This window comes from Herpailurus yagouaroundi, unplaced genomic scaffold, assembly GCF_014898765.1.
Source record: "Herpailurus yagouaroundi ecotype Mexico unplaced genomic scaffold, PumYag 246, whole genome shotgun sequence".
In the NCBI taxonomy this organism is placed as follows: Eukaryota; Metazoa; Chordata; class Mammalia; order Carnivora; family Felidae; genus Herpailurus; species Herpailurus yagouaroundi.
In genome coordinates, this window is record NW_024412463.1 from 2,517,138 (window position 1) to 2,543,071 (window position 25,934).

At 51.9% G+C, this 25,934-nt stretch overlaps 1 protein-coding gene across 1 annotated transcript in view; it reads right to left on the reverse strand.

The window, feature by feature from the left end:
* The window catches only part of ATP9A (ATPase phospholipid transporting 9A (putative)), a 110,518-nt gene that overhangs the window by 7,014 nt on the left and 77,570 nt on the right, over window positions 1-25,934 (reverse strand). The window contains exons 15-25 of the mRNA XM_040459743.1: window positions 17,586-17,881; window positions 16,440-16,523; window positions 14,883-15,053; window positions 12,507-12,605; window positions 10,098-10,187; window positions 9,837-9,981; window positions 8,954-9,018; window positions 7,235-7,390; window positions 3,620-3,684; window positions 1,694-1,802; window positions 1,024-1,081 (exon numbers count right to left, since the gene is read on the reverse strand). Of these exons, the coding sequence (XP_040315677.1) occupies window positions 1,024-1,081; window positions 1,694-1,802; window positions 3,620-3,684; window positions 7,235-7,390; window positions 8,954-9,018; window positions 9,837-9,981; window positions 10,098-10,187; window positions 12,507-12,605; window positions 14,883-15,053; window positions 16,440-16,523; window positions 17,586-17,881 (1,338 nt within the window). The remainder of the gene's footprint in view (window positions 1-1,023; window positions 1,082-1,693; window positions 1,803-3,619; window positions 3,685-7,234; window positions 7,391-8,953; window positions 9,019-9,836; window positions 9,982-10,097; window positions 10,188-12,506; window positions 12,606-14,882; window positions 15,054-16,439; window positions 16,524-17,585; window positions 17,882-25,934) is intronic.

Here is a 25,934-nt window from a genome sequence, read left to right on the forward strand (position 1 = left end):
ACACACACACACACACACACACACACACAATGCCAGAGGTAACCCAGAGACACTCAGAGCATCCTGTACCTATAAGGAGGCAAGAAAGGAAAGTGGGAGAGGGAACGGATACGTGTCTTTCTAGCACAGCAGAAAGGTAGATGGTGCTCACACACAGCTCAAATATCTGACAGCACAAGAATATTACACAGAGGCAGAGCCAGGAGATGCTCAACCCCAAAACTCCTCAAGCGACTGACTGCCCATCATGCCAGGGGTTCAGGATGAAGGGGTGAAATGGGGCTTCAGTGCTCCTGATTTATGAACTTTTACATACAAAAGGTGGCTGCAAAAATCAATGCGTATATTATACTTTGACGTACTTCTTAAAAATCCTCCCCCCGATTTTTTTTTCACTGATAATTTAACTTCCTGCCAACAATTTTAACAGTATCTACACCTATTGGTTGCACATGCCATCGGTAAGATCACCCCCCACAACACACAATGTACATTTGTAAAGTAGACGTCTGTACCTGGGCAGACGTAGATGGATATTAAGACCACTGCACAATTACATATATTATAAAACACGCATAAAAATAGAAATAAACACCAACAGGGGTTTTGGTAGTTTCTCCTCCTACACTTAAAAGTCATCCTACAAAGTGTCTCTGCAGTCTGAGAGACCCTCCCTGGAGGCCAGTGAAGCAGACACATTTCTCAAAAACTATAAGGACCTGAGAAAAAGTATCAGAACATGCCAGAAAGCAACCGCTTTTTGTTACAGTGGCTTGCACACCCCAGCAGGTTGTGATTGGTGTTCGTTGTATTTTTCTCTGAGTCTGTCTCCTGAAGCAGACAGCACCTCCTCACAGATCTATCACCGTGCTGAATGTTCTGGTCCTTACAAAATGCCGGGTAGGGCCCCCCTTGGGGTGCACCGTCCCGCCCCTTAACTCAGTTTCAGGGTTCCAGCTTCTTTGTGTTCTACGGACAACAGAACCCCCAGCGTAACCCCACAGCTGGTGTGACTTTTCTCACCTTGATAGATGCTAATCAAAACCCATATTAAGAAGGTCTTGTAGGACAACGGTCTTCCCTAAACGAGAGAACGAGAAAGAGCAGGTTATGGTGTGTGGCTCACCCAGGGTGTCAGCTGCCCACGCTTCCCTGCCACCAACAAGGCAACCTGCCTGTTTTCATCAAAAAAAAAAAAAAAAAAAAAGCGTCTCGCACATGTCTGGACATGTTTAAGAAATTACACGTTTAAAAGACAATTGATACTCGGTGGGAATAAATCTGCCCTTCAGTAAAACTCCCTGAAGACAAATAAACGAAATCACACACACACACACACACACACACACACACACACTTTTTAGAAGCATACACAAAAATGCTTCCAGGAGCAGACACGAGCCTCAGTGGCAGAATGGAACTGTCAGAGGCTCTTTTTTTTTTTTTTTTTTAAGTTTTTGGTTGGTTAGTTTAAGTTTTCAGTTTACATATTACTGTACAGTTTAATATTCTCTAGGAGCATACATATGGCTTTTTTAAGAAAAAAGAATGTAAAACCGTACTCCTTCCTCTCAAGAAAGCCGCCACCAGTTCAAATCGTTGAAATCCGTGTGTTCAAACCGGAAATGGAGGGTCTGTGTGAAATGAAAGTAGGGAGAGAAGGAGGAGGAAGGGAAGGAGGAGTTCACTGAACCTTGAGAAGATCCTTGTAGAGCTCAGGATACAGCATGGCAACTTCTGACTTGACGTCTTTGTCCAGGACCAGAGAAAATACGGGAAACATGGTGTAAATGGTGGAGTACCTGGGGGAGAAAAGTCACCGCAAGTGAGACCAGCCGATGGAAAAGGAACAGTCTGCCTCTCCAGCCTCTGGAGCCCCATTCCCACGCATTTATTCAGGCACTACTCACTAAGTACCCATTACGTGCCAGGGCTGGTTTTAAGGACTGGAGATTCAGATGAGAAACAGACATCTGCCCTCGGAGAGCTATCCTGCTCATCTGTGAGCCAACAAAGTCGGTAAACTACACTGTGTGTTGCAGGTAAGGGCTGGGAAGGCCACTGTAATGGTAGGACAGGGAAAGAGCCGTGGGGGTGGTATGATTTTTTAGAGTGGGTGCCCAAAGGTCGTGACAGTTGAGTAAACACCCATAAAAGGTGAGAGGCAGCCGTGCCCAAATGAAGGGAAGAGCATCCCAGGCAGAGAGAACAGCACGTGCAAAGGTCCTGAGGCAAGGACCTGTTTGAAGGACAGCAAGGCAGCCAGTACAGCTGGACCTGAGTGAATGAGGGGGAGAGAGGAGATAGGAACTGAGGGGGGCGAGGGCTCCGCGGCAGGCCACACGGAACACATTTCAGGGAGCCCCTACGTTCTGGCAGGTTCTTTCATTCTTCTGGGACCTGACAAAGGACAGTTAGGGGCGCCTGGGTGGCTCAGTTGGCTAAGCGGCCGACTTCGGCTCAGGTCATGATCTCACAGTCCGTGGGTTCGAGCTGTGCTGACAGCTCAGAGCCTGGAGCCTGTTTCGGATTCTGTGTCTCCCTCTCTCTCTCTGACCCTCCCCCGTTCATGCCCTGTCTCTCTCTGTCTCAAAAATAAATAGACATTAAAAAAAAATTTTTTTTAATAAAAAATAAAATTAAAATTAAAAAAAAAAAAAAAAAAGAAGCAGGCAGAATTGTGAGACTCTCCCCTGGGACCAGCCAGCCTTTCTGTGCTTCCTGCCTCCTTACCCAGGCATGTGCCCTACACACGTCTCTATCTAGGACACGTGTCACCCAATCCACCTACCTGGGTGACTCAAACACTGAGAACATTCTCTGAAGGATCAAAAGGAACGTCATGAGTTCCGAGTCAGGAATGGGGGTGGAGCCGATGGCAGCAAATGTCCACGTGACCCCTGTCTGACAGGTCACTGGCACACAGCAGTCAGGCTCTGCTAGGGACATCTCCCGGGACAGCAAGGCTCTGGCCCGCCCGAGAGACCCAGCAGCAGGACATTCTACCGGGTCCACGTCAGGGAGGGTACTTTCCAGACACGTCTTTCCCCTTTTTCTAAGACCCCAATGAAATCACTGAGTCTGGGAACCTTCGATCTTGCTTTGGTCGCCATCACCAATAAGCTCGGACGTTCATGGGCAAGCATTCTCCCCCCTCCAGGTCCAAACCGCTGAGCGCTGTGAACCACAAGCCCACCGAGCTCCACTTTCTCAGTCTGGGTATAGGCTGAGCCATTCAAAAATAAAAATCCGGGGCGCCTGGGGGGCTCAGTCGGTTGGGCATCCAACTTCGGCTCGGGTCATGATCTCACATTTGGGGCTTTGAGCCCCGTGTGGGGCTCTGTGCTGATGGCTTGGAGCCTGGAGCCTGCTTCGGATTCTGTGTCTCCCTCTCTCTCTGCCCCTCCCCTGCTCATGCTCTGTCTCTCTCTGTCTCAAAAATAAATTTAAAAAAAAAAAAAAAACACCAAAAACATTGCAAATAAAAATCCAAGTTAGGTTCTCAAGTGCATCCCGGGCAACTCCGGGGCTGAACAGTCGAGACACAATGTTTCTTCTCTCCTCTGGTATGTTAGGGAGGTTTCATAAAAAGTTAATAACCCTGACTAGCTTTCCTTACCCAATGATGAGGAATCCTTGGTAGAGAGGAACCGATGCAAAGTAAAACACAGAGGAAAAGACAGCCTGTGCCAACGAGAAAGGAAGACGTTACCAAAAATCACTGACAAAGGCCCTACCTTTATATAATGACAACACCCCAACCTTAACATAGCACAAGCTTTCCTGACACAGTTGTGAGTGCTTTGAGTAAATCAGCTCATTTAACAATTACAAGCACCTCATGAGACAGGTACTGTTGTCATCAACCCCTATTTACAGAGGAGAAGAGTAAGGCACAAAGAGGTTAAGTGACTCGCCTACAATCACACAGCTCACCAGTGATAGAGCCAGGAGTCGTTCCCAGGTAGTTTAGCTCCAGAGACCACGCTCAGCCCCCTTGTGAACACTGAGTTACACAGGCTACACCCAGGGGCACTCTCTCCATGACCTCTGTGAATCTCCAGAACCGCCCATGAGATCAAGTCCTAATATCACCTGCCTTTCACAGACGGGGAATCTGAGCAGGTAAACTTCACTGCAGGGTTAAACCCAGCTCTGTCTCCAGAGCCCGCGCTCCTGACAGCTCAGAAGCACCGCCTCTCTGGGCATGCGCCCAAGAAACAAGTTAGCAGAGGTATGGAAACAGACAGAGACACCTGCGCCATGAGGATGGGCACCCGTTACCCCGGAGGGCGGGGTTACAGACAAGGCTTCCCTTCTCACATGACACCTTTTACAATTCTGGGAAACTTTTACGAAGAGCCCACAACCAGGAACACCTTTGCAATTAGACAAGAGCAGCATTTCCAAACCTTTACTGAAATATCTACTTCCTGGTTTGGAAAATATTAGCTACTGGCAGTGAAAAACAGGCTGAGGAGATAAAATCTGACTTGATGCTCTGTTAGGTCCTTCTCTGGACACCTACAGGCTAACAGAAGGAAAGCGGCCTCAAAGCGAATTCCTGTGAGCGGAAAACCAAAAAGAGGCCGGCAACAACTGAAGGCTTTTCAAAGACTAAGTACAAGAGGCAGACGCAGGCTGGCCATTAGCAAGGGTGTCTCACTGGAGGCATCTCCCCTTCAGCACCCGCTCTGGGTGCTGACCTGGCACGGAGCTCCAAATGCAGGTGCCACCCGGGACCGCGGTCCTGGGCAGCCCCAGCTGCACCCCCTGGTCATATTTCAGAACTGAAAGGTGACAGCCACCTTTCAAATGACTTTTCACCCAGGCGGGGCCGTGGCACAGAAAGGACGTTTGTAAAAAAGTCAAGAATCTGGTGCGTAGTTTTGCAAATCAAGGTCAAGAGCCTCCTTCCCCTAAAAGGGCCTGGCTGGCCAAAAGCCTTCTTCATCTTGGAGAGAACACTTTAGGGAAAATAAACCACTGTGGCCACATCTATCAAAGAGAACAATGTCAGAGTGCAGTCCTAACAGGGACTTGCTCTTAGCCAATCACTTTCAGCACAGTGGACAGGGGTGAACGCATTTTCCCACAGCACGAAGAACAATTTCTCATCCTGGAATTTTTTTCTAAACTGAGGCTCATAGTAACATACAGACATTACTGAAGTCAGCTCATCCAGGCCAGCTCTTGTGTGCATGGCCACAGACAAGCTGATTAATCTTCCAGTGATTAAATCATAGTAATATCCAGTGTGATTCATGAGCTAACCTAAATTAAAAGCACAGATGTGGTCTGGGGCGCCTGGGTGGGCCCGGCAGCTAAGCGTCCGACTCTTGATTTCCGCTCAGGTCATGATCTCACGGTTCATGGGTTCGAGCCCCGCATCAGGGCTCCGTGCTGTCAGTGCGGAACCTGCTTGGGATTCTGTCTCTCCCTTTCTCTCTACCCCTCCCTGGTTTGCATCTCTCTCTCCCTTTCTCTCCGCCCCTCCCTGGTTTGCAGGCTGTGCGTGCGCTCTTTCTCTCAATAAATAAATAAATACACTTAAAAAAAAAAAAGTACAGTACAGATGTGGTCTGATGAATCATAACAGCTATTTTGATCATGTTGATAAAAATCACTTGAAGGCTTCTATGCTCTCAAATGCAACAGATACTGAAAACATAAAATCAGGGGCACCTGGGTGGCTCAGCTGGTTCAGTGTCTGACTTCGGCTCAGGTCATATCTCGCAGTTCATGAGTCTGAGCCCTACACTGGGCTCTGTGCTGATGGCTCAGAGCCTGGAGCCCGCTTCAGATTCTGTGTCTCCCTCTCTCTCTGCCCCTCCCCTGCTCGTACACTCTCTCTCTCTCAAAAAATAAACATTTAAAAAATTCAAAAAGTTTTTAAAAAAGAAAGAAGAGGGAGGGGAGGCCTCATGTGCACTTACTTGGAAAGGCAGGATCTTTTATGTTGTGATTAAGCTCCTTTCCCACAGATTAAAATGTCCCCTTACGGTACACATCTCCCTGTTTTGTTTTGATTAACAGCAGTAAGGATGCCTTCAGCACTCGATGCCTTAGAAAACTCTGCTTCTCAAAGTGGCCTTGGCCGAGAGGCAAGACACATCTTACCATCCCCATGTCACAAACGGTAGACTGAGGCCCAGAGGGGGAAAGCGACTTGCTCAAAGTCTCAGAGACACATAGTGGGGGGGGGGGGGTCAGAAAGGGAGGTGGGTGGCAAGACACATCACCCCTATGTTCTCTCCGCTTAATGGGGGTGTTTTCACCTAAGTGTCCACGGAGGAGAATCAGTCAATAGTGTTTCAACACCCAGAATAGTTTCTTTCCCACCCTTTGGCCTTCCTCCCGGTATGCACTTAATTGCTACAGCCTGATGACAGATGTTTAAAGGAGCTGGGGAGACAGGAGGTGGGAAAATACTCTAGAATCTTTTTGTGAGGAAAAGATGGGCGTGAGACGTTATTCCCGAGAAGACGAACAGTCGTGGTAACGAAGCTCCACTCCCACCAGGGATGGCAGAAGGAAGAACTGTGATATCAGACGCCCCCCAGGGCCATGGGCCAGGCCGCCCCACCTGGGAGCCCCTGCAAGCGGAGGCAGCACCGGCCTCCCCGTATCGAGGGCACCCAAGGAGACACCGTGATGAAGAACACGGGCTCTGGAATCCCCGCGCCACTGCAGTCTAAACCCCCGAGGGACCCTGCAGCACGTCTCTCCCCCTCACTTAGCCTCAGACTCCCCATCTGTAAAATGGGCGCAGGCGACTGTGAGGACCGCGTGAGCCACTTGCATGGTGAACACTGAGCCTGATGCCCAGCGTACAGGAAGTGCTCAAGAAAAGCAAGTTATTCTTCGGTGGTTCTTCTCTGCTGGCCGACCAGCACTGACCTCTCTGCATTTTTCTCTCTGGCAAACTGATCATAACACCTCTGGGCATTTACACCGCATCTCCTTTATGCCAAGCGCTGGGCAGGCACTGGTGTTAATGCCTGCATCTGCTCCCCCGCAGCAAGGATGACCCGCACTGTCTATCAAGGGAAGGATCTGTGACAATCCAAGGTCAACCCGGTTTGGGATTTAAACTCGCCGGGTGGGAAAAATAATTAAGTCAAGAAAGAAAGAAACCGGCCAGGTGGGGTAACAGCTCGAAAGCACAGCCTCGTTCCTGGGCTTTCTCCAGGATGGCCACGTGGCCCGTGCGGAGGTCCCGCCGCCCACCCACCTGCATGGTGCTGATGCAGAGGCTTCTGTGAATCACGAACTGGCTGAGGGCAGCTGACCGCTTGTAGCTGTTCCGGCCGTGCACCATGAGCAACCGGCCAAGGTGCTTGAACTGGGTGATGGAGAAGTCTGCAGCCAGGGAAGCCTGTTTTCCTTCCTAAAATCGAATAAAATTGGGCACCGTCAGGAGGACCGGAGGTCAAGGCAAACACATTTTTTTCTCTTTTAATTGAAAAAAGCAAGACGTTGTAAGGAGATCTTTGGAAAACTTTGATAAAGAGCTTCTTTGGTTTCACGCTGTACTCGGTTGGTGGTCCAAGACTAAATTTGATTTAAAAAGAGGAATGTATTTAAATAAAAAACAGTCTGAATCACAGATTGTGATAATTCGGAGGTCAAATGGATCTGGTATTAAGCCTCTGGGGCGGGGGGGGGGGGTAGGCCCACCCCATAATGTGTATCAGAAGCAAAGAATCCTCAGAGACAGGCACTCAGACCCTTGAAGTGAAATGGAAGCCTGGGGTGGGTGGGGGGCTGAGGCTACTAACGATCCCAAACGGAACATTCCTGAGCGTACAACTTTGCACATTCATAGAAGTGCCACCGTGGAATGGAATTCTCTAATTGGAAAGGATGCGTGATGGATGCCACTAAGGGGCCACACCTGCGTTAAAAGGGCCCGTTCCGGGGCGCCTGGGTGGCGCAGTCGGTTAAGCGTCCGACTTCAGCCAGGTCACGATCTCACGGTCTGTGAGTTCGAGCCCCGCGTCGGGCTCTGGGCTGATGGCTCGGAGCCTGGAGCCTGTTTTCGATTCTGTGTCTCCCTCTCTCTCTGCCCCTCCCCCGTTCATGCTCTGTCTCTCTCTGTCCCAAAAATAAATAAATGTTGAAAAAAAAAAAAAAAAAAAAAAAAAAAAGGCCCCCGCCAGGAACATCCCAAAGATCACCGAATCCTGCAGCTTCGAATAACTGTCAACTGGATGAGCACCACAAAACCAGAAAGGGTGGAGAGAAGAAAATTTTTAAAGCGTATGCGTCAGCCCAATCTGTGAAGCTATGGGACCGAACGCACAGGACAGAGCCTCCGGCCCTCCCTCGGGGCCTCTGGACTCTTACTTCACACACAGTTCCAACAAGCCTGGTAACCAATGTTGCCCGTAGCCATTTAGAGGTCACAACTCAGGACAGAGCCAACTCTGCGGGACAAGCACACGCGTGACAAGGGCAGGAAACAGCTGCGTCATAGCACACGAACTTCGTGAGACACTGCAGCTGCCGAGGCCTCTGAGCCGCACACTGTGTCACCTCCCTCCACGACACCCCAGACGTGAGCACGGGGCGTGGCGACCGATGCTTTTACGGACGCTGCAGCCACCACGCAAAAGCCTGAAGTGCATTCACTGTGCCCTAACAACACAGCAAAACACTCTTTTTTGTGTGTTTAATTCAAGTTTTGACACGCGGAAAACCAGCATCGTCGTCCGTAAGATACGGTGACACGGACCTCTGACCCCCAGGTAATAACGCCAGGCAATTCCGTGACATGGTTCCTTATGCTTCGTCATTCTAATCTCGAGTTTTCAGAAGCGTCAGAGCTGTGTCTCGAGGGAAAAAGAAACTCCCGCGAGGGAGGCAGAGCAGCCCTCGGCACGGCAGCCCCACCCCCAGCACCCACCCCTCCACGGCCAGCAGCACCCCACCCCCCACAGCCCGCACTCACCTTCCCCTCAACCCCCACACCGCAGTCAGATTCCTGAATCATACTGACGTCATTGCCTCCGTCACCTGTCAGCCACATGGGCCGGAGAGAAAAGCCGGGAAATTGGGTGGAAGTGAGAAGCGGGATCCCGACACGTCATTCTTACTTTGAAGACTCGCGCGTGTCTCGCCTTTCGCTGAGGGCTCGCTAAGTGTCCCTTCTGCGCGGCTCCACGTAATTGCTCCGACACCCCCCAGTCTCACGGGCGGAGGAGCTGAGCGTCAGAGGGACACCGGGTGACTGGCCAGAGTCCGGCCGCCGAGTGGCAGTGGGGGGGGGGGGCCGTGTCCACGCCTCACCGCTGTCTACGACCACCACACCCCTGCCTGTGGGGCGCATGGGCCCCACATCACATCAGCAGCAGTGACCCACGCCGCACTTGCTCAACGCACACCGTGCCCTGTCGTAAGCGCTTTCTGAATCCACCCCTTTCCACCCTCACCACTGGATGAGTGCTTATTACCCCATCCTACCAACGGGCAGACCGAGGCTCAGACGGGCGCCCAGCGAGTAAAACCAGCTCGGACTGGGAACCCGGGTCCCCTCCACAGCGTGCGGCCTCCAGCCCTCGGCTGTGCTGCCTCCTGCATCACTAGCAAAGGAGAGCAAGCCGTGGAGGAAAGCCCTAGAACACGCTTATCGACTCTAACCCAAAGGGAAATACTAAAAAAAATAATAATCATAATCATATGAATTCCGGAGCCCGCGTCGGCTGGGGGAAAGAATCACAACCCAAGGAACATGGCCCAGGGGATCTGAGTTGCAGCAGGGTCCCCGTTACCCTTACAAAGCAAATCCACGTGCCAGCGGGACGGGGCCAGTGGGGGGCAGGGGCGGCACCTACCTACCGCACAGGTGAGCTTCCCCGTGCGTTCCTGGAGCAGGCGCACGATCTGGGCCTTCTGGGTGGGGGTGCAGCGGCAGCAGACGACAGCCGGGCACTGGCAGGCCAGCTCCATGAACTCGTACTCGTAGTACTTGAGGCAAATCTGGGAGGGGAAGGCGGGGGGGGGTGGGTTGTCAACCAAGGCCGCGGCCCCCACCAGAGCAGGGAGGGGCGCGCGCTCCCCGGGAGAGCCCGGCCGGCGGGGGCCCCCGCACCCACCTCCAGGGAGTCCCCCGAGATGACCAGGGCACAGTCATGCTTCCTGCGGAAAGCGTTCAGCTCGAGGTGGGCCTCACTCCGGTTGGTCACCTGGAAGGGAACACAGGCGTGGAGGGGGCCCCGCTCTCCGGAGATGGAAGAACAACAAACAGTGGCTTCCTGAAGCCGGTCCGGAGACAATGGCCACCCCAGCCAAGGACCCCTGCCCCTCCCCTGCCGGCAGACCCAGAGCCAAATTCAATCCTGTTTGTTATGATTCTGTGGGAATCGGGAGGGCCTGTGCACCAACGATCACCTTGCATTTCCCCCAGGACGGCTGTGACCCACAGCATAAAAACAGGAGCTAAAAATGACCGTACTTTCATTGAGTGCCAGGCACCGCGCTAAGCACTTTTTGTGGATCGTCCCCACTGACCTCGCCCAGCAACCCTACAAGGTGCGCGACGGCCAAGGCTGGACTCTACACGTAAGGAAACGAAGGCGTGGCGAGCTGTGTGAGCCCCTCTAAAGCCACACACCCAGGGGGCCGTGGGGCAGGCGTCAGCAGCCAGGCATCTGGCAGGGTGGCCAACTTTTCTGTACTAGACCAGATGTCAAACAGGCTCTGTGGACCCTACCGTGTTCGTCAAAACTACTCAACTCTTGGGGCGCCTGGGTGGCTCAGTCGGTTGAGCGTCCGACTTCGGCTCAGGTCACGATCTCGCGGTCCGTGAGTTCGAGCCCCGCGTCGGGCTCTGTGCTGACTGCTCAGTCTGCAGCCTGTTTCACATTCTGTGTCTCCCTCTCTCTCTGACCCTCCCCCGTTCATGCTCTGTCTCTCTCTGTCTCAAAAATAAATAAACGTTAAAAAAATAAATTAAAAAAAAAAAAAAACTACTCAACTCTGCTGCCGTGGCATCACAGCGGCCAGAGGCACTAGGTGAAAACAAATGGGCATATCTGTGTGTAAATAAAACTTTATTTACAAAAGCAGACGGCCACACGGGCTGGCACCTGTAACCCCTAACTATACAGAATGCATAGAATACAGAACATAAAGAACATACGGTCTGTCCTTGTTATTTTCAGTAGCTACGCTCTATGAGGTCACTGTGAACACCGACTTAACAAGTAACTATCTGTTCGTTGCTCCTGTAGGTGGAATACGGGGCCAGGTTCCTGTGAGCCTCTGGCCACAGTATTTTTGTCAATCAACACATAACCTTGTTTTATATGTGTTTCCGTTGAAAGACATCTTTTAAAATAGACTTTTTTTTTTTGATTCATTAACACTGAATTCACAACCAACAGCACTATAACTCATGCCCAAAGGAAGGTGATCCAACACACATACTCTTTCCACAAGGCACATCATAGCCTTCCCGAGCTCAGCAATGCTAGATGGCACTCCAGCACTGTGATGGGGAGGGGGGCATCTTAAACAATGAAATCACTAACACAAAAATGCAAAAAAAAAAAAAAGGCGGCACTAAGTAGATCGGGAACTGGGCTTCTGTGTAGCACGAGAGCGGAGAAGGCAGGGGATCGCCTTGTTTGACCTCAGCTGGGAATGGTGCACACATTTGGCAGCCACAATTTCTCGCTGCTCTGCACATGCCCACAGAGGACTCTGAAAGCACCCGGAGCACTGGTTTGGGGGTTACCAATAAATTTTAGTAACTAGGTGAATTTGCAAACATGGAGTCCGCGTATAATGGAGACTGACCGTATGTGCCTCCACACGATGCTGTTTGTGCTGTTGTCAGAATGGCTGCGTCTCCTGAAGGCTCTGCGTGGCAGGGACCAAAGGCGGGAGCCTCTCCACTCACTGGGTATGGGGGCTCCGACCTCAGGAGCAGGACTGCTGTGTCCCGCCTACAGAGTGGCACTCACCTCCCCACCCGGTCAGGCCAGTCTTGGCTCCTGGCCTTAGGGCACCTCCTCATGCCTGCCCTGTTGAGGTCAAGTGCTTGCCGCCAGGGCAAGAAATTGCTCGCTTGCCCACCCAATATACCTCCTTCTAAAGGCTCCTAAAGGTTTTCCTTCAGGAGGGCAGACAGCCCAATGTCTGTGATCTGGAAATTTTTCTCATCCAAGGACTCGGCCTTCAAGGCTTCAGTGGAATCTGGACTCGTGTGTGCAATTTCACATGTATGGGCTCATCTGCGTCCTTCGTCCTGACTGTGCTTTTTGACAGCTTCTCAAAGGGACCATGACCCCCGCCAGGTTAAGAACACAGCAGTAACGAGGTGCTGCTGAACCACCCCCAGGAGGAATCCTGTAGCCCCACCTGGGTCATTCAGTAATCCCACCCAAACCAGTGCTGTAAGTTTTCCCCTCTATACTTTAGGGGTCCACTCAAGGTCATGAGGTCACAGGGCAAAACTGTAGCGTCACCCCCACGAGGCCCCAACACAGAGAGCACCGTACCAGCCGGAAAACGTGGATGTCTTGGTTTCTGGTCACCAGATGTGCATTCTTGGCTGTGCATGTGGCTGTCTCCAGCTTGTCCCCCGTCAGCATCCAAACCTGGAATCGCAGCACAGTGGGGGGGAGGGGGGGGCTCCTCTTTGTAAGTGGTCAAGGCCAGCCCGGAGCCCGTGTCAGCCCCGGTCCCCAAGAACACCGAGCTAAACTTGATTCATTCCATTTACCTCAAGGCTCCCGGTGTCCCCAGCACAAACCACGGGGATACCCCACTTGGGGGGGCTCGAGGACCCCCAAGGAACCACTGCTGGTGGCAGCAAAGGCTGGTACAATACTTGCAGAGAAGCATTTGCCCATGTGCTTCAACAGACACCACGAAGCTTGGCCTCTGACCTCATAATCCCCCTTAAGAGAGATTCCGGAAATCTCTCTTAAGGCAATAAATAATCTCAAAGAAGGGAAAGGCGGTGTGGGGGAGGGGTCACTTCCGGGTCCTACAGGAAACACTGATTTATCACGTCGCATCCGGTCTTTCTACGCGGTCGGTTAAGCCAACGGTCAATGCGCCAGGCTCCTCCACACCTCCTAAGACGTTCTGCATTTTGCCGCCGTGAGCCCAGAGAGGGGAGCGGCTTGCCCCAAAGCCACACAGCTAGTTCCGGTCCCGACCAGGCCCAGAATCCAGGTCTCCCAAGTGTAAGCGGAATACGCTTCCTGCTCTGCTAAGTCCACACGTCAGCCGTGTGTTCTCCCAGAGTCCCTGGACGAAGCGCATGCTGGCAGTGGGGAGGCACAGGAAGGAGAAGACCAACGGTTTCCCGAGCGTTCACCGTGCTAGGTACCCATCAAACACTGTCCACGTTTAGCACACGTGGCCTTCACGGTAACTTTATAAGGCAGGACACGGAGCGCCGAGAAGCCACTTGCCAAGGATCCCCGAGGCAGTCGGTGGAGAAATCAGATTCCAGCCCAGGCAGTGAGACAGGCGGGCCCTTCTGGGGGCCCTTGCCCCTGGCCGGGCCCCTGGTGGCTGTCAGCCCCTCCTCTCAACGTCCCATCCACCCATAAAGATAATATCCTTTTAAGCGACCCCAGCTTGGTGCCAGTTTTCAGGGTCTGCTGTATGAAAGCAAACACCGGGAACGGAGCTGGGAGGCTCAAGTTCTAGAAACCCATGGAAAGTCATTGGTGCACCACATGACTGATGTCCCACGAGGGGACGACAGGGGGGCACGTGTGGGTGAGTGCCCAGGCCCGAGCCCTAGGACCTTCCTGCCTCGCCTGGCCCCGCCTGCTGCCTCTGGGAAGGGGCTGAAGTAGCCATTGTCCAAGTTCCGACACGTTCCGGCCCGTGAAAGAGCTTTCCGCCAGACCGCACCTATACAGAGTCCCTGGACGCCTCGCCCCTGTGCTCCCTTCCCCCTCCCGTCTGACCAGGGAAAGCAGGAAGAGAAGTCCAGTCCACAGTGGGAACAAAACACCCCTCCTTCTGGAGACAGAGGCCTCGGGGAGGAGCAGCTGAGGATGAAGCCAGAAGCAGGAACCAGAATATTCCACGACCCGGAGAGAAGCGGCCTCAGAAGTTGCCAGTGACAAAGTTAAGCACCAGCCCTTCCGACTTCGGACGGCTCTTCCGAAACTGGGACGTGGCTGACAACTCCCTCGCCAGGGACCAGGTCTGGGGGCCAAGGACACGTGACAGAACCCAGTTCACGGTGAAACGTGCGCCCTCCCCGCTCATGTGGCCGGAGCTCGGCCCCTACTGTGGCCCCGCTCACAGGAGCCTGTGCCGCGTACTGGCGGGGGACACAAGGGAGAGCTGCTTCTGGGCAAACATGACACGTTTCCAGGAGCTTCCAGCCAGTCAGGCTGTTCGGCTGGGGTCCTCTGAGGCGTAGCCTGCTCCTCCGACGCCCTCTACTGGCCTCTCCGGATGAAACTACCGGATTGTCAGGTTGGGTTTTTTTTCTTTCTCTTTTGGGCCCCAAACAGCGTAATAAATACGGCAGTTTGAGGTGCGGGCGGTCACTCATTCACCCAGAACAGCAGCAGACGGCTGGCCGTCCGGTCACTCAGCGAGAAGGTACTGAACACCCCGAGCATCTGGACACACAGCCTGGCCCTGAGGGATACGGAGCTGCACGCAGCCGCGCCTTCGGGGGGCCCGGTGTGGCCTTCGGGGCAGGGCTGGAGGAGCGGGAGGGACGCAGAGGTCCAGGTGAGACAGGGCTCTGGGTCGCTGCCCATCCTCGTTCCTCCCTCGCTCCCCCCGCCCCCCTCCCCTCCTCGTCTCTACACCCGCGGCAGGATGATTCTGAAGCTCGCTCCCACAAGGCGGCGGCCGTTTCAGCGGCCGGGTCCCGGGCGGGCGCTCCCTACCTTGATGCCCGCGTTCCTCAGGGTCTCCAGGGTGGGCCTCACGTCCGCCTGCAGCTGGTCCTCCACCCCCGTGAGACAGAGCAACCCCATTTCCATCTCCAGGCTCTCGATCACCGTGGCCACTTTGAGGGAGCGGTCGTGCACGCTCAGCTTGGCCTGGACGTAGCGGGCCTGGGACACGGCAGGGGACACACGGTCACTGCTGGCGGTGGGGAGGGGGCCGGGCTGACCGCCGTCAGGAGTAGGACCCCAAGGGGGGACCCCGGCGCGTGGCTGGACCTCAAAGGGATGAACCGAGGCTCCCAGCCTCCTTCCAAGTTGATCAGCCCAGACCTCAGACGGGCCCTGACTCCACCCTTTCCTCGACACTTACCTGGCTGTGCAACTTCCAACAAGTTGCTCGACTTATCTGAGCCTTAGCTGTTTTCACCCAGGAAGCAGCAGTAACAGCCCCCACCTCGCTGGGTTGTTACAAGGACTGGTACCCTCAAGATCTCCCACACACAACGTGCACTTTGTGACCAAGAATCCCTGATCACTGGGTTTTCTGAAGACGAAGTCCCACCTCCAAAGACCACCGACCCAACCCTTCTGTTTAGCCACATTCCAGGGGTGGTAAAGACATGGAAGAAAATCAAGAATCCCCTAAGGAGCTGATTCAAACACAGGCCTTTAAACATGAAAAGACAGTAGAATTTATCAGGGCCGGAACTCTTGCTAAAGAAAACTCTACAAAGAACTCAAGCACATGGGAGAGACACCATCAAGCACAGCTTCTCTGGGTGAAGCATGACAAGGACCCCAGAAGCCTGTCCCCAAACACCTGTCTCTCCCTTTCGGTCCTACGCACATGCATGCACTTCGCTTTGTGCCAGGCCTAGGGATACAAGGGCCCTTCCCCTCAAGGAACATGCAATCCGCGGGACAAGAGGACGATAAACCAGGCATATTTACGCTGGAGCCCCTAAGCCGTGAAAGTCAACGATCTAGTTAAACTCTTTTTACAGCTCAGAAAACTGAGGGCTCCAAGGGGGTGATTCATTTCAAATTTTCCAGAGGGCGAACTATGTGCCAGTGACCACCCTAAATGTTAGGATGTGACAGCAAACCCGACTGACCGCCTCTGCTCTAGAAAAGATTTTATTCCCGAAAGGGGGTATTAAGAAGAATGTTAGATGTAAACATATAAACGAGTCCATTCAAGATGGTGATTAGTGCAGTGAAGAAAGCTAAGCGGGGTGGTGGACGGCGAGTGGTGAGGTGGGGCTGCCTTAGATGGGGAGTCCGGGAAGACTTCTCAGAGGAGGCGGCATTTGAGCAGAGACCCAAAGGAAGCGAGGGAGCAGGCCAGGGAGGTCTGTGCAGGAAAGGAGTTCCAGGCAGAGAGAACAGCAAGTGCAAAGGCCCTGGGACAGAAGTGAGCCTGGGGTGCTCAGAAAGGACATCGGCATGGCTAGAGCAGACTCAGCGAGGGGCAGACGAAGAGGAGATAGAGCCAGAGAGGGGAAGACGTACGGAAACTGCAAAACACAATGGAAAGATCACAGGACCACTTACCTCAAAGTCTTGATATTGCTCCTCTGCTAGAGACTTCTTCGCCACCACGAGAACCCGCAGTCCTTCTCGGGCCATGTTTCCACACTGAAAAGCAGACCGCAGTCGGTGGAGAGCCACACTCAGGGCCTTGCCTCCGAGCCCCTGACTCTCGCGGAGGAAGGCTGGACGCTAACGTGGACAGGCCCCTACCAGGGGCAGAGACAAACTGGCCAATCCAAACATCGCTTTCCCCTAAAGCAACCTTCCCTGAAGCAGACCTTCTAAAGGGAGATTGCAACACGGCAGCCTGCAGGCCAACCATGGTCTACGCATAGGTCTTCTTTAACGGGCACAGTACATGTTTCAAAAGCTAAGTCAACACTGTAAGACTTCACAGACAAACCTGGATCTGTCTTGTTGGGAAAAAACCAAACCTCTGACACAACCATGCATGCTCTCCCAAAAGACCACAGCCAATGATGGATGAAAAGCAGCTGCTTCTACGTATTCCCAGAAAACAGCTGTCAGGTGAAGAATATTCCAATAGGCTTAACACACAAAGTGCGACCCTGTTGGAAAGACTCCCCCCGCCCCCCAGCCTGTTTTATCTGACTTACCCGCCCAGCCCCTCCTTTGAGTTTGCAAACCCTCTACCTGAAAATATAACATTCCTGAATGGAAACTGTGCCTCCCCCCCCCCCCCCGCCCCCCGACCTGGAGCTGAGAGACAAAAGAAAAATGACCCGACAAACCCAAGAGTTTCTTCTCTCCTTGCTGTGGCCAATTCTCCACATCACCAATCAAGATAGGCAGCCCGTGACGCGGACCCTCAAGGATCCCCACCCTCCTGCTACCTGCCTCCAGCCAAAAACCAGTGAGGGGCGGACTCTTGAGCCTGGACGTGGGCCTTGCCCCGCTTGAACCTTCAGATGAGACCCCAGTCCCAAGCAACTGCTTGAGAGACCCTGCAAAGGACGGCCGGCCAAGCTGTGGACAGATGCCTGGCCCACAGAATCCATGAGAAATAAAACTGCGTCGTTCTAAGCTGCTACGTTTGGGGGTGATGTGTTACACAGCCACAGACAACGAGCACAGAGACCCGTTACCACACCACGCAAGGCCTCCAAGACATGCCTCTGCGGTTCTCGCTCCCCACACCCCACGTACCTCTTCCTCCAGCCAGTCATTGTACTGCACGATCCCAGCCATGACAACATCCGCTCCCTTCATGTAAAACGTGATCTCTCCCGTTGACTCATCCTGGGGGGGGGGGGGGCCAGGCAGAATGAATACCCAAGAGGAACACCCGCTTTCTGCTCCAGTGCCCACCTCCCATGACAGATGGCATACAAACTCAGCGGACGCCGATGTTTTGTCACTTGGCCAAAGATAAAAAGCCAGAAGGGGGTGGAGGGGGGCGCGGCGCTCACTTGGGGGCAAAGGCCACAGAAAATAGAAGAAAACTCAAAGCGTTTGGAAAAGCATTAAATGAGGAAAGAAAGATCAAAAGGATTTCAGAAGTTTGTTTTTAAAGTTATTACTATCTCAGCAGAAACAGACTCGCATGCTGTAAGGTCTTTTTTTTTTTTTTTAATTTTTTTTTCAACGTTTATTTTTGGGACAGAGAGAGACAGAGCATGAATGGGGGAGGGTCAGAGAGAGAGGGAGACACAGAATCGGAAACAGGTCCAGGCTCCGAGCCATCAGCCCAGAGCCCGACGCGGGGCTCGAACTCACGGACCGTGAGATCGTGACCTGGCTGAAGTCGGACGCTTAACCGACTGCGCCACCCAGGTGCCCCCAGGTCTTTTTTTTTTTTAAATGTTTATTCAGTTTTGAGAGACAGACACAGAGCGTGAGCGGGGGAGGGGCAGAGAGAGAGGGAGACACAGAATCCGAAGCAGGCTCCAGGCTCTGAGCCGTCAGCCCAGAGCCCGACGCGGGGCTCGAACCCACGAACCACGAGATCATGACCTGAGCCGAAGTCGGATGCTTAACCGACTGAGCCACCCAGGCGCCCCCGTAAGATCATCTTTAATTTACACGCAGGACTGCCAGGATCACCCAACTGTGGTCTACCCAAAAAGATGGGGAAGTAAGGTACTTATCCCAGAGTGGGGTTCTCAGTTTTGGCATTGTCCACATATGGGCTGGGGAATTCCTTGCCGTGGGGGCTGGCCTGTGCATTCCAGGACCTTCTACAGCGTCCCTGGCCCGTCCCCACTAGAGGTCGGCCACACCCCCATGGGGACAGCCCAAATATCTCCAGACATAAACAAATGTCCCCTGGGGAGCAAACTGCCTTCACTGAGAACTGCTAATCCCGATCATTCCAGACCCGTGTCTACTTGAGGACTTGCAAGCCATCAAATGACCCAGATCTTTGTTCACACTGACCAGCTTTTCGGGGCGGGGGGGGGTGGTGGTAGATAACACCACAGCCCAGGCGTCGAAGGCTTAGACCCGACGCCAGCTTTCAGCTGTGTGCACTCGGGACATGCTGCTTCTTTTCTCTAAGCCTCAGTTCTCTCATCTGTAAAACAGGAACAACTCTTACCACGCAGGCTGTTGGGCTTAAACGAAGTCACCTACACAGAGCACGCAGCCAAGGGCCAGACACACAGAAAACGCCCACTCAGCGTGATCAGCCCGCTAGGGTGACGGTAACTCTGTGCGTCCCTCAACCGCACCGTGTGTGGGGACCAAGGCCTGGCCCAGTGGTTCTCAATGGAGGGGATTTTGCATGGGGCAGTATCTGGAGACCTTTTTGGTTGTCACAACGAGGGGGTGACTACTCCTGGCATCCAGCGGACAGAGGCCAAGGATGCTGCTGAGAGTCCCAGAGTGCACAGGACAGCCACAACCAAGAACCATCTGGCCCCAGTGCCGACAGCACGGAGGCTGAGGAGTCCTGGCTTCAGGGAACAAGGGCTCTCAGCCCTGGTTCCTACTCTGTGACTCCTTCCTCGGGAACTCCCACCACGGGGGTGGGGGGCCTGGGGGGGAAGAGAGGGGTGAGGGAACAGAGCATGGCCATTACCACCTCATGCCTCAATATTCCTCCCCCGGGAAAACCCCGAAAGCCCGCCTGTGAATGCGTTAACTAAACACGAGATAAATGCCCAGGGCCAAGGTAGTGGTGCACGTCTCCTTCTTCAGAACAGCTTTCAAGGGCCCTCCCATCGCTGATAATCTTTGAGAACTACATGCTTGCTCACAAAAGCGCCCGCCGGCCACGAACAGGCACCTGCGTCTCTAAAGCCAGCAGCAGCAGCCCATGCTTCACCTCTGACGGATCCCACACACCCACGCCTGCTTGTGACTCGGGCCAGAGAGAGCCGTGGGGCCTGAGCACGGAAGCATCCCGGGGCTTTTTTCCCCTCTTGCCTGAACCCGAACGGTGCCTGACAACAGAGCCGTAGGAAATAGCGTCCCCTCCCCAGTTTCCTCTACTGAGAAGGGCGCTCTGGAGGGCGCGGACGGCTCGTCCAATTCAAACACTGCACCGACTGTCTCCTCCCGTTACTCACTTCCTCCCACTCGGTTCATCACAAGGTTACCTCGCTCCCATACGATGGCGAGATCACGCTGTACGTTTACGGAGAGCTGCCAGTTGCGCGGCATTGTTTTGGGGCCTCATCTTTTTCCACCGTGGTCTCATCCTGGCCCCTGTTCAAAGGCCTCTTCTATGCAAACAATGACAAGGGTCTGATCTACAGCACCGATCGGCCTCCATTGTTCCGCGTGGGACGGGCCGGGGGAGGGCAGTGGAACATCTGCACGCAACAGAACTAGGGCGGGCGACGGCAGCCTTCCTTTCAGAGACACAAGTGCACGAGCCCCCAAGGAAACCCCCAGAAGGCAGAGATGCACGCCAGGGAAGGACTTTGCCTGCAAGTCCCTGCCAAGTGCCATCCAAGAGCTCGCACGCGTCGGGAGGGCTGATGAGCGAGGTGAGTGAGCCCGTAACTGCCAACAGTCACCAAACCAAGATGTGTCACAGTGGAGCTGACATTCCCTCACCTCAGGTGACCGGGTGGGTATTTCCAAATAACCAGACAGGATCTGGCTGCATGAGAACTAAGCTGCTGGCCCCGGCACAATTAACGTTTGGGGTGGGTTATTCTTCGTGAGGAGGCCTCTACCTAGGAGAGGAGGTCAACCCTGACTTGGGACGACCAAAATGTCTCCCAACTTTTTCGAATGTCCCCTTGGGGGCAAAATGGCCCCAGGGCGAGAACGGCTGCATTAGAAGAGTTTAGGGAGGTTTCTGGAGAATGGAGAACCTGTCCACTTGCCCCGAAGGCTGATTTCCACGGGTCAAAGGCAAGGATAAGGAGGGAGACAGGTCAGAAAACAAAACTTAGCAATAATACGCATGTCATTAAAGCCAGCCTAACAAAAACAGATGCTCACAGACTGACTTTTAGTAGTGAGAAATGAAAAATGTGCAGTATCTGAGAATATTTAATCAAATGGTATATTTTTTCAACAAAACACCACGCATGCATTAAAATCATAAAAATCACACTTTACTAATATGAGAAAATTTCCACCATCCATATTGTTCAACAGGGGGAAGAGTTTAGAAAGCCTCATGTGACGCTCAATGCCAAGTTCATACAAATGCGTGTGGGTATTTACACTCGTATACGCGTAGAAAAAAACTAAAAGGGAAAGTCTCTGAAGAGGGATGAATGGTTGGTCTTTGGTGGTGAAAACAAAGAACAATTTGAGCTCTTGATGTATGTATCTGTTCCGAATGCTTTAATTCAATGTCGAGTTGGTTTGTTTTCCATAACCTTGGAGGGGGGGGGGATGCTATTTTAAAATAATGATAGATATAGGGGCGCCTGGGTGGCTCAGTCGGTTAAGCATCCGACTTCAGCTCAGGTCATGATCTCACGGGTCATGAGTCCGAGTCCCGAATGGGGTTCTGTGCTGACAGCTCGGAGCCTGCTTAGGATTCTGGGTCTCCCTGTCCCTCTGCCCCTCCCCCAATCATGCTTTGTCTGTCTGTCTGTCTCTTTCTCTCTCAAAAGTAAACATTAAAAAAAAAGTTTAATGATAGATTTTTCCCATCCAGTAAGTATCCCCTACTTCAAGGTACAGGGCCCTGTTCTTGCTGTGAGAAGATGTGGACCCACATGTCATAAAATAGGACATGTATCTGGGAATGAAAGCCCTTCACAGCTAAAGGAAGGGCGGATATATTGCTCACTTATCCTAGAACGGCTGATCCCGCGTACTATCTGATGATGATTCAACCCTCGAATGACTTCAGCGGAGACCCCGGTCCTAGAACTTGAAAAAATAAAGGCTGGAACAAAAGCGATTCCGGAGGCGATTAATGACTCTGATTCCCCAGGAAACACCCACACACACGATCTGTGCTGCAGCTGCCAGGCCACGTGCTTGACATCAGATGTGTGCTCAAGATACAGTCTAGAAGCCATGGGTCAGACCAGGTATGGGCCAGTGAGAAAAGCAGCAGCAGCATGGGAGAAAAAGCTCCCCTCCCACACAAAAGTTGGAATCAGGAACAGAAAAATCCCTTAAAATGTGTCATTGCCAAAGCACATTCGGGGCCCCTAGGTGGCTCAGTCGGTTGGGTGTCCGACTTTGGCTCAGGTCATGATCTCACGGTCCATGGGTTCGAGCCCCACATCGGGCTCTGTGCTGACAGCTCAGAACCTGGAGCCTGCTTTGGATTTTGTGTCTTCTTCTCTCTGCCCCTCCCCCACTCATGCTCTGTCTCTCTGTCTCTCTCTCTCAAAAAATAAGTAAATAAATGTTAACAAAAATTCAAAGCACATTCAGGCTGTGTCACCGGGTCATCAGAACAGCAGCTCACGGAGCTGTTTGTTCTGTGGCTCCCAATGACCCCTACTTCCTCCCAATGACCCCCTACTTCCTCCCAATGACCCCTAGTCCGTCCCATGACCCCTACTTCCTCCAAAGACCCCTACCCCCTCCAATGACCCCCACCCCCTCCAATGACCCCTACCCCCTCCAAAGACCCCTACCCCCTCCAATGACCCCTACCCCCTCCAATGACCCCCACTCCCTCATACTCCATGCCCTGGTGAGACCCACTCCCACTGAGTGGGGGTTGGACCCTGTAACCAGCTTCTAGTAAGCAAGGCAGAAGCGATGGGAGGCCAGTTCTGACATCAGGTTGCAAAGACTCTGCCCTCCATCTTGCTCACTCTGATGAAGCCCGCTGACAAGGGAGCTGACCTACAGGGAGGCGGGTGGAACAGTGAACGAGGGTGGCCTCCTACCAAAAGAGCAGAGAACTAAAGCCTTCCGTCCAAAACCGCAAGGAGCCGAATCCCACCCACAGCACTGATTTTATCTGGTTTTCAGCTGGATCCTGCCCCGGCTGAACCCCGGATGACAGCGGCCTGTGAGAAACCACAGGCCAGAGGACCCAGCGAAGCTGCACCCAGATTCCTGGCCCACAGACCCCGTGAGATACTACCTTCTACCGTTTTATACCGCTAAGTGTGGGGAAATCTGCCAGGCAGAACACACGACACAGTACTCCAGCATTACTAGGGGTGCTCCACAAGCTTTTCGATGCCCCACTCACCACACCCAAACTACTAGGTCATAGTGGTTAAAGAGCCTGGACTTGGGGGCCATATCACCTGGGGTCCAGCCCCAGCTCTGCCATTATCCAGCTGTGTGAACGTGGGGAGAATGCTGAGCCTCCCTACCCTTCCATTTTCTCCTTTGTCAAATGCCAATCAAAATGGTACCTACCTTGTTGGCTTATGCTAAGGATTAATGAGTGAGTTTCTGGAAATCCTTTAGAACAGCCGCTGGCACACAACGAGCATCATTAAACGCTACCTGTCATCACGTTATTGCTGTTGCTACAGCCGAAACCATCCCTACTGTCGCTGGTACCTCTGCTCCTAATTACCCTGATCGCTAAGTTCTCACACTACTGTTACCAACTTACTATAATAGAACCTACAGCTCTTTGATCTTTCAGGCATAACACACTTGGGTACATCAAGGTAGAGGGGAGTCTCCTTTCTTTTAAAGACCAAACCAAAAAGAGGAGTCACATTCTGAAGTTGCCCAGGATTGAGCAGGGTTTACCCCAATCAAGCCGAATAACATGAAAAACCTTACAAATACCAAGGAGCCATCCCAAGACCAAAACAGATCTGGATGGGATGAAAGTGATCTGCACTTTTAAAGCTCCCCTGGAGCGCCTGGGTGGCTCAGTCGGTTAAGCATCCGACTTCAGCTCAGGTCATGATCTCATGGTCCATGAATTTGAGCCCCGCGTCAGGCTCTGTGCTGACAGCTCGGAGCCTGGAGCCTGCTTCGGATTCTGGGTCTCCCTCTCTCTCTGCCCCTCCCCCACTTGTGCTCTGTCTCTCTCTCAAAAATAAATAAACATTAACAAAATTTAAAACAGGAAGTGGGATTATGATATGATGCCACTCATACAAAGAATAAAAATATGCACAACCATAATACACGTTACTTATACCCAAACATGTCTGATAATAGTATTTTAAAATTCATTAAAATTTTGAATTTGGTGCAGGAATAGAAAGGAAGCATATCCAGGAGGGGCAGACGGGCCTTCAGTTGAACACACAATGTTTTATTCCTTCAAAAAATTTTTTAGGGGTACCTGGGTGGCTCCATCGGTTAAGTGTCCAACTTCCGCTCAGGTCATGATTCCACGGTTCATGAGTTCAAGCCCCACGTCAGGCTCTGTGCTGATAGCTCAGAGGCTGGAGCCTGCTTTGGGTTCTATGTCTCCCTCTCTCTCTGCCCCTCCCCTCTCACTCTCTGTCTCTCTCTCTCTCAAAATAAACATTTAAAACAATTTAAATAAATAAAAATAAAAACGTTTTAAAACTACAATACCCACAAAAACATGGATGAATCTTAAAAATATAAATTTGAGCAAATGTACTCAAACATGAAAAGGAAACTCCTGCATGATTTCTATAAAGAAAAAATCTCAAAAAAGAGATTAATCAGTGGTAGAAATCAACAGACTGGTCATATCCCTGTGAGGAAAGAGAGGGATGTAGGTGATCAGGAAGGGGCACAACCGAGTTGCTGGGGTGACAATGGGTGGGATTCTGATCTTTGCTCTGGATGCTGGTGACGTGGGTGTGCTAACTTTGTAGACACCTGAGCTGCACGCTTATGATGTTTGCACGGTTCTCTGTGTAGGTTATACTGCAATACAAGTTTCAAAATGTATAACAACACAATTTGAAATAAATATGACAAAATGATGCTGCTGAACGATCGCTGTATTTTCCCGATAACTTCAGTGACTGTACGAATGAAAAACCATTGAAAATACTGAATTACAACAAGGATGCCAAGGCCACTCAGTGGATAAACAACGGTCCCTTCACCAAATGGTGCTGGAACAACGTTTGCACACGTGCGAGAGGATGAAACTGAACCCCTACCTCACACCATATACAAAAATTAACCCCAAAGGGATCGATGACTGAAAGAGCCAAAACTACAAAACTCTTAAAAAGATACATAGGAGTAAATTTTCATGAGCTTGGATTTAACGATAAAGTCTTGGATATGACACCTAAGAGCAACAAAAGAAAAAAATAGATAAATTAGGCTTCACCAAAATTAGTAACTTCTGTGAATCAAAGAAATTTTATCAAAGAAAGTGAAAAGACAAAAAAATAAAAATAAAAAGACAACCTAGAGAGAAAGAGAAAATATTTGCAGAGCATCTCTCTGATAAGGGTCTAATAGCCACACTATATAAAGAACACTTACAACTCAACAATGAAGACAACCAAATTAAAAGGCGGGCAAAGGATTTGAATACACATTTCTCCACAGAAGATACAAAATCAGCCAATAAGCACATGAAAATATGCTCAACATCGTTAGTCATAAAGTTAATGCAAATCACAACCTCAGCGAGATACCACTTTGCAACCACAAAAATGGCTCTAATCAAAATAGTGAAGAAGGAAAATAAAAAGTGTTGGCGAAGATGTGGAGAAACCGGAACCTTCCTACATTGCTGGCGGAACGCAAAATGGTGCAACATGACAGAAAACCATTTGGAGGTTCTTCATAAAGCTAAAAGATGGAATTATCCAGCAAGTGGGTAAAGGACCCAGCAGGACCCAGCAACTCCACTCCTAAGTATATACCCCAAAGAGCTGAAAACAGATCTTCAAATCCTTGTACACGAATGCTCAAAGTAGCACCATTCCCAACAGTCAAAAGGTGGAAACAACCCAAGTGTCTTTCAACAGATGCAGCCATAAAAAGGAATGGCGTTCAGGGCACCTGGGTGGCTGAGTCGGTTGAGAGTCCGACTTCTGCTCAGGTCATGATCTCGCAGTTCGTGGGTTTGAGCCCCGCACAGGGCTCTGTGCTGACAGCTCAGAGCCTGGAGCCTGCTTCGGATTCTGCATCTCAACCCTCTTTCTCTGCCCCTCCCCAACTCATGCTGTCTCTGTCTCAGAAATAAATAAACATTAA